The following is a 16,038-nucleotide window of genomic DNA, read 5'->3' on the forward strand; positions in this document are numbered from 1 at the left end:
CTTGCCTGGGAAGTTGAAGCTGCTGTTGCTGCTACAAAGATCATGAATCAACTGCTTCCTACTGTCCTGCCTTTGCTTCTTGTTCGTGGCGATCGGGGTCAAGTGGATCTTCCACTCGCGCCTGGGGACGAACCTTTCTTCGGGTTTTTCTGAGGACTGGTTGCGAGGCTCACCGGGTGGCGTTTCAGCTCTCACTTGCTCCGTAGGGTCGGCGGTGCCTTCCAGAAACTGGTTAACAAAAGCGTCAATGTCGGCCAGGAACGAGCCTTCCTTGTCCTCCTCAACTTTGTTTCTGGAAGCCGCGTTACTCTCGGGTGGAAGGCGGGAAGAATGAGGACCGGATATTGTCGTGTGTAGGTAAAAATGAGTGGCTCCGACATCATCCCAGTAGATGATGATCAGCAGGATCATGAAGACAGAGCCCAGGATGAGAAAGATGCGAAACAGCTTTGTCTTGCCCATTTTGTCTGGTTTGGACAGGGGGAGTTCCATTCTCACCGAAGCTCCATATCACCATCAGCCATCTGGATGGGAAGCAGTTTATCTAAAAAATAAATAAATAAATAAAATAAAAAAATAAGATGAGAAATATCATCGAGACATGGCCTAGCCTACCCAGGAGTCATAAAGAATGGTAATCCCTATGGGGTGGTTAATAATTGAACAAATTACAGTACATAATTGAGCAAAACAGAGCAATTTAAACTACTAATATAAACTATGGCTTTAAAACACAAGTCTGACACTCAGACAACCAAACTCTTACAAAGGTAAGGCACCTCAGGCAGGAAAGGTCTGTCGCCCATCCTGGCGTATCACACAAAAATTCAAATGGTGCGCAAATATTTTTCGTATCGCTATCGCTGTCATAAGATCGAAAAACCGTTAGTCGGAACAATCATAACTCAGGGACCACCTGTACATACAGGGATATGGGTGGTCAGATCAGTTCACTTGCAAAATTCATAAGCAGAGAAGAAAAAAAAATTCTAATCAAATATCCAAAGTCACAAGCAGTCGAGAGTAAACCGGAATTTGAAGGCTATGGCTGTAGGTGTGTACATAGCTCTGTTATAGTATGCTGGTGTTACTTGAACTGGTTCTAACCCTGAAGTTCAATCTCTTTTAAGAGAGCAGGAGCTACAGTTTGCTTCATGGTGACTGGTCAATTAACTGCAGCACTTCTCAAAAGTGGCTGCACAGTAATGACCGGCAATGACTGTACACAAACCGTTTGGTTTTCAAATCGCTTCTCGAGCCACACGTTCATAGATCACAGTCTGTTTTATATGCGATTAGGTTTACTCCAAAAAAGTCACCGCAGCACTTACTTAATGGCTAAAATCCCAGGAGTATGATTGTGGAGTCAGTGGAGAAGACAAATAAAATACTATATTCAGATCTAGCCTGTTTGGCCTCAATAGTATAATTCATGTAATCAATTTACAGTATTGCTTCGTAATACAAGTTATTATATAACACACATTCCACACATTTTTTGTTACAAAACCTGGAGAATAAACAGGATATCTTACTAGCTAGGAAAGCTTCAATGAAGTGCGAAGGGCAATAGTGATAATTCTAGCTTTGAAACCTCAGTTCATTTTAACTTGGTGAAGGAATGTTCATTTACGTAAAAGTAATAATACAACTGACGTTTCGCAAGTGTGAAAGTAAACGTAATAATGCTTCCTCACAGAAAGACCAGCCTAGCATGAGCTAGCTATAATAATAATAATTAAAAAAAAACGTATTTATTCGGAATCTAACCCGAGAACACAGAGCGCCCCGGACGCATGCGCCACACCCTGGTCACATGACTGGGGGATAACTAAACACAAATACGGCAGCTTTGTGAGTATTTTATCTGTGTTTTTGTCCATGTGTGCCGAAAGATAAATATAACGAACGATGCGTTAACAATTAACAACATATAATGTAATATACATCTCTTATATTACACATATTTAATGACAAACACTTGCAAAATAGTTTATGCACTTATATATGACTAATACTAATGTGTGTGTATGTAAATCTTGAGTAGCCTGTTATAGAGCTCAGACTTCCTATACAATTGTTTTCAACTTTCAGTTAACAGTTTGAAGAAGAACCACATAGAGCTAGAAAGGTCAAGTGTGTGTGCGTGCGTATGTATTACAGAACTACTAAAATGGCACACACAAGCTTATGTTACGCAAAATAAACCAGGAAACGGTGACCATCCTCTTTCCCAATAACCACTTGTAGTAAACTTTCTTTCGGCTTCTCCCATCAGGGGTTTCCACAGCAGATAATCCACATGTTTGATTTGGCACGTTTTTACGCTGGATGCCCTTCCTAACGCAACCCTCCCCATTTATCCGGGCTTGGGACCGGCACTGAAAGTGGCTGGGGTTGGTTCCCTGACCGAGGATCGAAACCGGGCCGCAGTGGTGAGAGTGCCGCATCCTAACCACTAGACCACCAGGGAAACTCCAATAACCACTTGTATTAGATAGGGGAAAAAGAAGAGAGGCATGGGTAAACAAAGATAAAGAAATACTATGTGTCACATCATCTGTTTGGGCCACCATATGGTCTCATAACTGATTTAGAGCCCACTCACATAAATAGTTTATCTGGAACTTTGTGTGAAAGCTCCTAATTAATTCCATATGCATAAACTAGAACTGGCATACTAAAGCCCATTTTTCAAAGAGATATCTAGTCTTTTTATTTATTCATTTTATAACACTCCTTCTCGGTGCAAAAAAAAAAATAAAAAAAAAAAAATAAAAAAAAAAATATATATATATATATATATATATATATATACACACAATAAAAACAAAATGATCGCAGGAGAAGTGGATCTGTAACGGGCTGCATTTTCTATCAACCAGAATGTTCGTATGATCAAACAGCGTTCAAAACATGTCCAAACAATCAAAGAAGTGCTGGGGCAAAGAAAATGTGTTTGTAAAATTGCATTTCAGACTGATCAACGTTTCCAACCTGCAACCACAATAAAACAATATTCGCAACGAGGCTGCATGCTACAAGACTGAATATAGCAAGAGGCAGCAGTTACAGAAACTTCATAAATCACAGAGCTGTATCTGGGTCTGAAATGATCATACGAACAATACGTTTGGAGAAAACAGTAGGTATTTCAGGTCTGCAATGTTCTCAGAGGAGGACAGATAAAAACACCAACACAGCAGATCTAGAGGAAAATAAAGTCTCAGAGGAGCTCCTGAAGGATAGGAAACTACCCCAGAACATTTAATCCCGTCTAAATATGGCTTACAATATATGAATATAGGGCTCACACTATATTAAATATAGGGTTTACACTATAGCAAAATTACAACTCTACAAAGCCTCTCAGCAAATAAGATTGGTGACATTACATCTGAATAAAGTTGTGGTCCCGCTAGACCAGGGGGTCACCAACCTTTCTGAAACTGAGAGCTACTTCTTGGGTACCGATTAATGTGAAGGGCTACCAGTTTGATTCACACAGTTTTCAGTTTGATCTGAAATAACACATTTGCTCAATTTACCTTTTGTTATATGTTATTATTAATAATTAATGATATTTATCTATGTGAAGACACTGATCATGTTAAAGATTTCTCATAATAATTATCAACAATGATTTAACAAAGTAGGAAACAGCTCACACCATGGCATGAATCTCCTTCACATACGTATGAACGGAACAAACAGTGCAGTGTTCCCAGCCCTTAACCAGCTTCACTTCTAAATGTGTGCTACACGTAATACAGGTAAGCACGAGCCAGATTTCGGTATCCGAGTGTTGATTTATATTGTCAAACCACTGCCTCGTCCTCTCATTCGGGTAGCTGGCATTTTCCACACTTTGATCTAAAAATTTGCATACAACACCCTAATTGGTTAAGGCTGAGCCTTGTGTTTTCTGATGTCACAAAACGCTGTGCTCTTTTCGTTCTTCCTGTGTGGAACTATTGACTCAAAAAAAAAAAAAAAAAAATACCTAAACACAAACTAGTAATATGACATTTAGAGGGGTTATAGTTGTGCAGAAATCACATTCTTGAATAAGCAGTATCTAATGCTCTGCTGCCTTCATTCTACTGAATACAATGCAGCTCTTTGAGACAGTCTCTCTCTCTCTCTCTCTCTCTCTCTCGAAGCCAGCACAAGACCTGAAACCAAATGTTGTACAAACCTTTACACATCTGCACACAGGCTTGTCTTCCTTATTCCAAGTCTCACATCCACTTTTCTCTCTCCATTAGAAGTCCCTCTCTGTCTTTCCAACAAAAACAAGCAACACAGCCCCTTATTTGTTCCTGTCTTCAAACACAAAACGAACTAGCCTCCTTATTTACCGAAACCTACGAGAAGAAGACAAAAACAGCGTGTGTAAACATGGCTGTGAGGAGAGAATAAGCTCACCTCAGGACCCTCCACCCAGACGGCGTCGACTCGTCTTCTCCGGACGCTGTGCGACCGCGCTCCGGCACGATCAGGCGAGAAATCTCGCGAGATCTCAGCGACCGGCGTAATCGCCACACGTCTTCGTATGAACCAGGACGTCTTTTGAGGGACTTTCCCCTAAACGAGAGCTAAATATACCGTACAAAATATAAGCTGCAACAAGCTACAAAGAGGTTCGGAAGATCTCCCCAGATTTCCTTCTTCATGAGCACAGTGAGACAACGCTGTAATAACAAGACCACAGCCACGTCATGGATGTGGCCACGCCCCCTAGCACACTCATTACATTTACAATTAACTACTGTAAAATATTATGCATCATTTTACTATATTTTTCCACAAAACCCAGTAGAAGAAGGCATGTCTATATATTACAGGGGAAAAAAAATACTTTGTCTACGTGTCATTTATGCCATTTGGCAGACACCCTTATCCAGAGCGACTCACAGCTGAGCAGTTCAGGTTTAGGGGCCTTCCTCAAGGGCCCAACAGCAGCAGTGGATATCAAATGAATGTAATTCGTTACTGTACTTAAGTAGTAGGAAAATACTTTGCATTTTCCATTTGGATAGAGTTTAACTTTACTACATTTCAAAATCAGATTTCTTTTTACTCAACTGCATTTTTCCAAATCGGTCGTTCCTTTTTATTTATGAGGGAATAAAAACTTCACTGGTTTTAAGCTTGTGGTGATTTGCACTTGGTGGTATCTACTTAGCAGGAACATACAAGTTCAGTGTAAGTTTAATAGCAAGCAAATAATTTTGAGAGAAAAAATTACAGATGACTCTTAACTTGCCACAACACCCATAGCCTTATTTGTGCATTTTTAAGTAGTTGAGAAAAAAAAGGGTTTGAGCTCATAATTTTAACAGAGATCAGTGTTTGACTAAATATCATTCTATTATTATACAGGCATGCTAGGAATGTGATTAGACTTTTCACATAAACTGAGTTCATTAAGAGAGTCTTGTGATATAAATGATAATAGGATCATTATAGCCATTATCATAGTAGTTTGGATACCCAAGTATATTTAAAGGCAAATTCAATTTAATCAAGTGTATCTCTCAATCATCTACATGGTTTGTGCACTTTATCATACCCAGCAGTGAATTTGGTGGTGTGGGATTTGAGCTTGTGACCTTCTGATCCACTTAATTACTGAACTACCACCTATTACAATACATACACATCCAAAAAGTCTGAAGATATCAAATCACCACAGCCTTGACAGCTACATGCACTTGAACATATTGCAAAGTAATGCAAACCTTGGCACTTGATTTTGATGCATGGCATGGATGTACAGATTTTCTCCAGTTTGTCCAAAACAAAGATTTTTAGTAGGTGTGTTGTCGGGGCTTGGGCTCAGTGGAATTCTGCTACACAAACCTTGACAAAACCAGGTCTTCATCAAGCTCGCTTGTGCACAAGAGCCCAGTTATGGTGGAACACGTTTGGGCCACTTAATCAGAGATATAGATCCCCATATGGGCGCTATGGTCGAATTGTTGCATGAACAATCTAAACATTACAACTAAAATAATTAAATATGCACATTGGGGTTAGATCAGACCGTTCAGAAGGATTACAAGCCACAAGTAAAAAAGAAAAAGCCAAAACGAGCACTTCTGATCTCCAACTCGCTGAGTTATATTGTGAATGTATTTAAAATTGCACCTGCATGTTTTATTTTATGCAAAACATTTACACATTATATTGATACCCAGAAATGAACCATTAAGGTCATAATGAAATACATACATAAAACCAAAAACGCACAATAGGTTATATTTAACCATGGGTAAAAAAAAAAAAAAAAAAAAAAAAAAAAAAAAAAAAAAAAAAAAAAAAACACCTGACAAAAAGTAAATTTTTTTTTATACTTTATTACCTTGTTGTGCATTTAATATCAGGTAATCTGAATGGAGGAGGATACAGCCCACTGTAGCGCTCGCTAGAGTATTTATTAACCCTACAAAATATCTCTGGAAACAGAATGTCTTTCTTCCAAATGGAGATGTAAAAACCTTCCATGGCATGCTGTGTCATGGTAAGGACCTTCTGACGAAGTAAAACGTTCAACTCAAAAGGCAAGAACCAGAGGGTAAAGCGGCCAAGTGCTGCTTAGAGTGAAGGGGCAGGATGGACGCTCCTGGTGTTGGAAATAGGGGCAAAAATCAGCAGCAGCCAACAGTGGTACGAAATTCTCCTTCCACAGCAACCAGTATTAAAAGGCACTTGGCTGGATGTTAACAAGGAATTTGTTGGAGAAAAAGAGAGATGCCTGGTGCTCAAGAATTAAAATGAATCTGGTGGAGGGAGAAAAAAAAAAAAGCAAAATGAGGGCTGGGTTATTGTCATTATTGCACAAGATACTAAATCAGAAACTACAGATTTCATTTCATTATTACCTGCTATAGGGACTACAGATCTCCAAGTGGAATGATTTCTTCATTGATGAAAAACTCAATGGTCTCCTCTTCCCAGTCATCAACATTACTGTCAAGTTCATCTGTGTCCACATCTATGAAAAAGGGAAAAATAAATAAAGTGCATAGATTGCAATAATTTTTTAAAGCATATTACTTCTACAACATGCATTATGGAATTGTATGGAAAGTTAAGGAGATAAACCCTGCTTCCACAAGGGTCCTAAAGGGTTAAACAAACAAACAAACACACAACCCTAACATAACATCCATTTCATTCATCATCCTCTTCAACCTAAATGTATCTGAAGCATTCACATTTGAGACAACAGCATTCATATTAAAACATAGCACAGGCACGTTTGTCCTGAGCAGACAAATTTACGTGATGTTATGAGAGTTGAGTCAGATAACCATTCTGTTAAATTTAGCTCAAGAAAATGGCGTCATTGTGCTAAATTGTGTCGGCACCTCTCTCCATTTTCTCCCCTGATTGTAAACCTTAAAAATAGACTCTGACAAGTGGAAATTCTGGGACGCAGCCATAATCTCCAATCAACGCACCTCCTCTGAGCTCAAGGCGGAGAGTTCTCTGCTCCTGATACACTTTCATGGCGGCCTCACGGTACTTGCGATAGTCCTCCATCATTGAGCGTCTCTTGTCGACCAATTCCTGCACAAAAATAAATAAATAATTAAAATTTGCCAGCTAGATCCATAGGGACAGACCAATGTAACAAACATAAGATAATTATATTATATGGCTAACCTTTGAAGCCTTTGATTGGCTTAGTCGATCTTTTTGCTCAAAGATCTTGGAGTACTTCTTGAGGTCTTTCTTGATGGCCTGGTAGATTCAAAGAAATAAAAACAGTGCTCAGCTTGGTAGGAAAAATTATTTGATAAATTTTTATTAAGTAGATCTTGTTCATTCAGGCATCACCTTTATCTGATCCTGGGAGAGGAGAGAAGGAGGACGAGGCCGCCACAGCAGCTGGCAGAAACGGTCTTTGTTGTTTTTCTGCAGTAGCCGCCCTTGAAACGTCCAAAGCCAGTACGCATTGTCTACCTGCATTTTTATATATAAATGTTTTTAGTTGCAGAAGAGATCAGTGGAGAGTTTCTTTCTGTTAATCAACAGATCACTTTAAGCCCCAAAACATTTTACCTTGTGGCTCCACCAAGAAACAGAGGTGACAACAAATCTGCCAGTTGGGTCCCATTCCACATCAGATGCCATGTAATGCTCAGCGATGTTCATCATGGTGCAGTCTGAGGTGTCTACGAATGCCAGAGCGCCGTTCATGCTGTCAATCAGGAACAGAATGTTTAAAGTTAGAAAACAGGAGAAACTAAAAGTTTAATTTTATTAACTAGTGAACCTTCTGAACCTTCCCAGAAACCATCAACTGCACAGCTACATGTTCCAACTGAATCATAAATTCAGAACATGTCTGCCAAGGTGAATAATGTGTATATATATATACTTGAGTACCAACCTCCTCAATCCAGCCAAGACCAAGAACTGGCCCTGAGGGCTCCAGAAAATGCTGTTGGCCTGCTGTTTGTCAAACATTTCTTTTAAAAAAAAAAAAAGATCAAAAGATGTTCAGGGTCAAAATATTGTGTTGTCAAAAGATATTAAGCTGTACATGCGTACGGATATAACTCACTAATCAACTCGATTTTGCCATTGCTCTTTACGTCATAAAAGGATGCATTGATCCTGGGGGATTCTCCATGCAGCACTGCAAACCTGCTCCCATTCGGTTCCCAGGCAAAGGCAATAATGCCCTCTGTAATAGACAACATTTTTACATTAACAAAGTATTACAGATTTATGCTTCAGCAAGTCCCCCCCTTTAAAACCTCCACACTGCTGACCAGAGTAGAAACAGCCAAAAAGATCAAACTAATGAGACCTCAGATGCTTGACTTCAGTACATAAAAACAACGAGCTGTTTCAAATGCAGTAAATAGAAATGAGGTTTAATACCCCAGAGACTTTGGGAGGTAAAAAAAAATCTGCGCTATCCCTCCTATGTTACCTTTCATCTCGACAACGTCGACAGGAACCTGCTTCTCCCTCATCCTGAAGAGCTCAAAATTTGTGACGATTCCCTAAAAGTAAAAGTGGCATACTTCAGAAAGAAATCACTGCATTTATATACAAATACCGCAGGATAACAATAATTCTTCATAATGTAAGCGTTAATATACTTCTGAGATACTGAGAGTTATTTTATTTATTCATTTATTTTTTATATATAATCCTGTACCTGTGTTCCCTTAGGAGTCCTGTCCACCTTTACGCAAAGATAATCGCCGTTCTTCTGCCAATGAAGTTTGCAGTCGACCACGTTAAACAGATTACGCACTCGGATCTCGTTCCTGGATGGAAGCTGCATGAGGGTCACCCTGGCTGGGATGTCTTTGTCCTCAGGAACCCAGAATGCAATGATGTTATCACCAGGAGACCAGGAGAAATCTCTGTTGAAGATTAGCACAACGAGAGTGCATTTAGGGGCATTCTAGCTTCTGATCACTTGTAAAGTTCGGTTATACAAAAAGGTACAACACACACTGAACACTGTACCAATTTAACTTACTTAATTCCATTAATCTTCAAACTCTTCTTGTCCAAAAGACCCATTGACTACAAGAAAAGCAAAACATTTAGAAATGTCAAAATGTGCATCAATAATAATAGTATAGAATATAAGAAAAATTACAAAACATTATAATTACAACTGCTAGACAGGCACATTTTATAGCTCCACTTGGCCTAATGTAAAATTTACCGGTGTTTCATAGATGCTGAGGGTGTCCTGAGTCATTCTGGCAAAGAACTTCCCATCCGGACTCCACCTAAAAATGAAACGTACAATAAACCACAATTCCTTTACATCTGGAAAAAAAAAAAGTACAGCGTATATGTGAAAATGTATTTATACTGACTTGAAGATTGGCCAGTGGGCAGAGCTCTCACAGTGGAACCCTCTCTTTTTCTGGCCAGTCAGAACATCCCAGATTATGATGGCCTGTGGGTCGTCTTTCGTGTCCATCAGGGGACTAAATGTTACCACGTACCTGCCCAAAAAAAGGGAACATGAAATATATATATATTTTGGGAAAGCAAGCTGCTTTACAGAAGATTCACCAAATCATAATTGTCCATTTATTTTTTTTACAGTCTGTAAAGTTTCAAAGTGAACTAAAATAAACATTTAAAAAGCAGATAAAAGAGAATTTGTATGAGAAATTGTGCTGTATAGGATTATTGCAACATGGGCTTTCCTTTACGCTTTAGCCTACATTCAGGATTGATACCTAACTGCAGGTTAAGAAGTCAATGTTGGTTAACCCGTCTATTGAGTAGAGTATTAGTACTGAGTATTAGTACCAGTAAGCAGCTCTCAGCATTATTTCTTGATGCCAGATTATGGGAGCCGTCAAGGCCTTACGAGCTCTTTATAAGTGTGAGTACTTCTTGTGGAGAGTCGTAAACAAAATGTAGCAAGCAGTGGTTTGAAGTCCCCATGGAATCAAACTAGAACATTTATGGCTTTTAGTGTTAGGCTTCAGGTTATCCATATACATATCGCCCAGGCTGTGAGGTAAGGTAAACAATAACTGCCTATTTAAAATCGATATTGGAAATTTGTCAATATTTATTTCCCCAAGTTTCTCCTTTAGCACATCACTCCATTCTTTTCAACTTGAACACCCAGGCTACACAAACCTCTCGCAAGGGGAAAAGTCGATGAGCTGCACTCCCTGATGGCTGAACCTCTGAATCTGTTTGAACTTCTCCCCGCCCCACAATGCAATGCCTCTCTGATGAAACGTGGCAAGGTAGGTGCCTTTAGGAGACCAGCGCACGTACGTTTCTGTCCAGCGCTGAAAAAGACATGCGTGTGTATATATATATTTAATAATAATAAAAAAAAATACATAAGGACAAATAAATAAAAAATATATATAATTTCTCACCGCTCTCTCTTCAATCTCAATGGGTTCCTTGCCATCATTGGCGAAGATGCCCGTTTTCTCACCAGAATCATAGATCACGCTGTACTGATCACGACAGTCGGGGTCCTCCAACCAGTGGCGCAAATTTCCCTGTCAAGAAACAAACAGGATGAAGCATCTCACAGTACAACGCTGTGTAAAGACCGACTGAAGCCTGGGTCATGCTTTAATTAAAAACAGGCTTTAGTGCTGAGGGGAAATGCTGCTTTTTGGAACTCCTGAAGAAAATCGCTTCCTGAAGAACAAACTGTCCATTACAGATTTGTGTTGATTATAGTGAATTCATTAGTTTAAACTGTTTCCATTTCTGAGGTGCCATTCTTTCTAGATACGATATTTTCATCATGCATTATCATACAATGCATGATGAAAATTTCGTACATTGGATTAATCAGATGGTTGGAGATTGGTTTCTTTGTTTAATCAAAATATTTATAAAGATCTAATGTTAAATGACCCCATCAAAATAAATTAAAGCATGTCATGGGATGCATTTGAGATTAGTAACACAAGGGTTTAGCTTTACTCAAGCAAATACCTTTCGAAAATGCAGCAAAAATTACTCAAGTAGGAGGAAATAATAATAATAATTTTTTAAAAAGTCAATCATTAGTCTAAAAGCCGCAGTTTGAATAAATTTGCTCGATCACACACAAAAACGAAAACCATACTTTAACCTTTATACAAAATTTCGAAACAATTTTAATCGAATGATGATATCTTGTAAAAAATTAAATAAATAAATATATGCTTACAAAATCTTTAAAGGGCTGCTTCTCTGGTGCTTCCCATTCATCACTGATCGTCATGTACCTGGGCACCAGCAGAGAAAAAGCATTAAAGACTAAACAAAAACAAACATCTTTATATCTTGCTCATTAAGTGCACCATTCAGTATCACACAAAAACAAATTTTCAGTTTTGTAATGACGTAATGAACACAGGATCAGATGGAGATAACTGGCAGATACTAATGACTTCATGTCAGTGAGTATGGTAGTGAAATGAAGCTGAACGTACTTGTCGAAATCAGTGAACAGGTTGACACGGAAGGTATGCTGCTTATCCAATTTGTAGCCATCAGCGTTCTTCACTGCTTCGTGTGCGTGACTGGGGACGGAGTATTCCAGAAAAATATACCTGGAAACAACAGGGATCATTAAAATACACAATTAACAAACATCAGCAAATCTGACAAGTCAATCCAATATTATTTGTACACCCGTTTTAACAGCATGGTGAATTGGTGTGAATTATAGTTATTATATTAGAATTTCTTTTTACTAAATACTAAATACTAAATAAAAAAAAACATGGATCATATTTTAGCTGTTGTGCAGTATTACACCTCTGGTCACCCATAGTCTTATTTACCCCTTGGTCTTTCCGTCTGCTTCTGGGTAGAACTCATTGGTGATTTTGCCGAACTTGGAGAAGATCTTGTGGATGACGTTCTTTAGTTTCTCTAGACGATCGGGTCCTACTTGGGGAACGTTGTCGACGACGATGACCGAGTCGATGCCATCAGCCTCTTGAGGTTGCTCTCTCAGGACATCTCCCAGCAGCTCTGCATTAAAGATTTCATTCAGTACTGCCATCTTAGACACTTTGCCATTAGATTCATTGCTTTTTTACATGCATTTGGGGACAAACTAATCAGACATTAGTAACTCTCCTGAACTCATTCCCGCTCTCCACAAGCTGAGACAAAGAGGGTTCACTCGACTCTCATTTAGCTTGTAAAGCCTGACTGTGTTGCTTTAATTCCTCATGGATAACTAATGAAAGTGTATAAGCGTTTCCTTAACTACTACACAAGGCCATTTTTGATAGTGTTCTGTAAAGTCATAAAAAGTTCTCTTGTGCCATAAGCAGACAAGCCGTCTTTCAGTAAGAAGTCTATAATCATGAGGATGGATTTGGACTGTAATAAATATCAACAGTCTGCTACATTGTCCTAGACTGCAATTTACATTAACATTTCTGCATCTAAGCAGCCATCACTAAACAGGACCCCTCAAACAATGATAAAACTATAATGAATGAACATTTGGTGCCACCTTGGTTCCCTTTTGAGTCTGATCCCTCAGTGAGTTCTTTCTTGCCACTGCTGCCACTGGTTTGCTCATTAGGGTTTAAACTCACAAAGAACAAACTTATAAGTACTAAACTATACATTCCAGCTTTATAACCTCCATCTCTGTAAAGCTGCTTTGCAATGTCTGTTTTTAACAGTGCTATAAAATAACACTGAATTGAATTATAGTTCACTATTTTACTTTCAAATAAACCACTATTCGTTCACTTTTGAATTTAGAATCCAAGGGGCACCATTTTTTGCTATTGAATATGCAAATGAGCCTGATGAAGACATTATCAAACTTGATAATAACCTTTAATAACCTCTTTCCATCAAAAAAGGAGAGATACAGGAACAGTCGCACCAGAAGCAGCCGGTTCAGAGGGGGGTCATCTCCTATAATCGTACTGAACTCTACACTACAACGTTAGGACACTGATGTCTCCCTGGTGCTTTTCTGATTCCTCTGCAAATAATCGTTACTGCACCCCGTATCGTCCAATGCATCCAGTCCTAACAAAGCATCTCTGGATAATTATAACTGTATATCATTGTCAATCCATGGAACATCCTACAGTATCTAGATATCATCTGCATATACGTTGTACAACCTTTGCACACAAAAAAAGATGCCGAACTTCAAATCAGAAGGCTGCGAGTTCAAATCCCAGCACTACGACGTCTTCCAAATCTTCCAGATCTCACGTCCTACATTTATATATCCCATATTTATCTACATGTATTGTGCCTTACACACATCACGAGAGCTTAAATCTAAATCACACACTACTGTGCACTTACTCTACAGCTTCTGCACATGTTTTCAATGCCCATAACCTTTATATTGATTTACTTTACATATATTTACATATTAATCTGCACTTGTCAGTTTTGCATAATGCTCTTATTTACCCTTCTTGTAGATGCTAGAATGCATTTGTGTAATTGTGATGAATGTGTACATTATGCAATGACAAATATCCATCCATCTATCCATCTATCTATCTATATGCAAACGAGCCTGTGACGTCACAGCGTGCCCATTTTCGCGTGCTGTATTATCTACTTTTATGACAAAGCTCTTAATATACAGAAAAATCATTTTAACAAAAAAAAAAAAAAAAAAAAAGAAATTTAGAAGCAGAACCTAAAACCAGAAGTAGATTTGTGGGGGAGGGAAACTCGTCTTGGTGGAGCTTGTTCATGGCAGATAAGGTAACGGACTGACTGAAAACCAGTCGGACAACAACGAGAGCAAGTATTAAGCATCCAGCGAGCATGTTTAGCGAGGAAATTGTATATTAATGTATGAATTTGGCATCAATGTAGCTGTTTTGTTTCAGGAAACCATGTTGGTTTAGCAGCGGAATTGTTAGCAAGTGCAAAATCGCAGGCTGTTGGGCTTCATCCCATTCAGCGACGTGCTCCCTAGATAAGTGCCCTACACTCCGTTCAACACAACAGCACGCGCCCCCTAGGTAGAGCACTATATTACTGACAAAGCGAAATTTAGAATTCGGCCCGGGGCCTAAGTTACATCAAAATGGCTGCCCGAGCGAGCTAGACAGTTTCTTATAACTGGAGTTCTAGGCCAAATACGGGAAATAGCAAAGAAAATATATATATGAGGTTCACTACCTAAATGATCAGTTTTGATGTGAAATTGTGAATCGGGATCAGCCGGGTGCAGGCGGGGCCTGGCTACAGCCGGCTGGTTTCCTTTAGAGACCTACCCTGATCACTGATATCATCCTCAAAGTCCTCGGGGTCGCTGAACGAGGGCTCGTCGCCTTCATCGAACTCTACTTCAGCTTCCATTTCGTCCGTGCCTCTCATCGAGGTTGTAGAAACGCGCACCGTTTAATCAGAAGGCGCTCTGTTACACGAGCTTCTCCAGCACCACCATGTGCGCTAGAGCCGGCGCAAAGAAAAGGAACGTACCATGTCACCGAAACGGTCTTCACCTACCCTCAACAACGACAAAAACAACAATAGTATGTACAGATTTACAGAATGCGATATATAAAGAGCTTAGATATTAAACGACGTCACAAAACAATTTATTGAAATATTCCCCATATTTATTGCTGTAAAATAAAGCTGGTCTAAAATATATCCTCGAGAACCCCCCTCTGTCTTGTTCCAACTTGGTTTCGCCCAGTAAAGGCTCACTTCCTGTGCGTCCGTATAGCGCGCGACGAAGCGTTCAGCTTCAGCGATATACATCTCATATACACATGCGACATCTGGGTAAGAAGCGTATGTACGTGGGATTTGAGTATCGCTGCTTTTCAGCGGAAGTCGGAGATTTTGACGCGGCCGACGTGTTTTAGAGGGAGAAGACTGATAATAAAAGTGTGTTTCTGGAGAATGTTTTATATAATAAAAGTCTCGACGATGCCTATTCTGGAACGGTTTGTATGTCTTTTTAAGCCGGATTTACAGTTCATTCAGTCTTATTTCCTTATTAGCAATCAAATAATAAAAATAAAGAAATAATAATAATTAGAAGTATAACCCTATTGTTATTATTAATAAAATTAATATATATATATATTTTTTTTTTACAATTTACACAGAAATATTTTACACTATGTAAGAAAAGTGAATTGTGATTAGAAGCTTCCAAGATGTACTTGTCCAAAAGTTTGTGGACACCTGACCATTACACCAATATGTGCTTGTTGTTGGATGTCTAATTCCAGATGTATTCCTATTTGCTGGTATAATAACCTTCACTCTTCTGGGAAAGCTTTACCATTTATTCATTCTCTCAGGGTTTTCAGTGCGGTTGAGGTCAGGGCAGGATACACGAGTTCTTCCACTCAAGACCTTCTCACACCTTGCAGCTCAGTAAACAGTGTGCATTTTAGTTCCAGTGAAGGTAAAATGTATTGCATTAAACATCCTTTTATAAAATTGTGATTAATGTTTAAAACTTTTTTTTATGGCAATTAGCAGACGCTCTTTTCCAGAAAGTGCTTTGAACTCTATCAGTGAATAAATCAACACTGGTTCACA

General features: G+C 39.0%; 2 protein-coding genes across 3 annotated transcripts in view; both read right to left on the minus strand.

Annotated features, from left to right (window-relative positions):
• Positions 1 to 4,693, minus strand: part of chst12a (carbohydrate (chondroitin 4) sulfotransferase 12a) — a 6,448-nt gene extending 1,755 nt beyond the window's left edge. The window contains exons 1-2 of one of the 2 annotated variants that reach the window (XM_083524697.1): positions 4,429 to 4,693; positions 1 to 544 (exon numbers count right to left, since the gene is read on the minus strand). The exon at positions 1 to 544 is cut by the window's left edge and continues 1,755 nt beyond it. In XM_083524697.1, coding sequence (XP_083380823.1) covers positions 1 to 492 — 492 coding nt within the window. In that variant the 5' untranslated portion in view covers positions 493 to 544; positions 4,429 to 4,693. The other variant, XM_083524698.1, reaches the window with a different exon arrangement.
• Positions 4,694 to 6,344: 1,651 nt separating this feature from the next.
• eif3ba (eukaryotic translation initiation factor 3, subunit Ba) lies at positions 6,345 to 15,172 on the minus strand. Its single transcript, XM_083524432.1, has 19 exons — positions 14,751 to 15,172; positions 12,312 to 12,504; positions 11,958 to 12,077; positions 11,693 to 11,750; positions 10,899 to 11,027; positions 10,648 to 10,805; positions 9,864 to 9,995; positions 9,707 to 9,773; positions 9,515 to 9,561; positions 9,185 to 9,395; positions 8,954 to 9,026; positions 8,579 to 8,701; positions 8,405 to 8,483; positions 8,074 to 8,212; positions 7,849 to 7,974; positions 7,675 to 7,752; positions 7,470 to 7,578; positions 6,888 to 7,000; positions 6,345 to 6,785 (listed from the first exon to the last, which is right to left on the minus strand). The coding sequence occupies exons 1-18, from the start codon at positions 14,851 to 14,853 to the stop codon at positions 6,900 to 6,902; spliced, it is 2,046 nt and encodes a 681-aa protein (XP_083380558.1). The 5' UTR covers positions 14,854 to 15,172; the 3' UTR covers positions 6,345 to 6,785; positions 6,888 to 6,899.
• Between the last annotated feature and the right edge of the window lie 866 nt (positions 15,173 to 16,038).

The sequence above is a fragment of the Silurus aristotelis genome (genome assembly GCF_946808225.1).
Source record: "Silurus aristotelis genome assembly, chromosome: 21".
In the NCBI taxonomy this organism is placed as follows: domain Eukaryota; kingdom Metazoa; phylum Chordata; class Actinopteri; order Siluriformes; family Siluridae; genus Silurus; species Silurus aristotelis.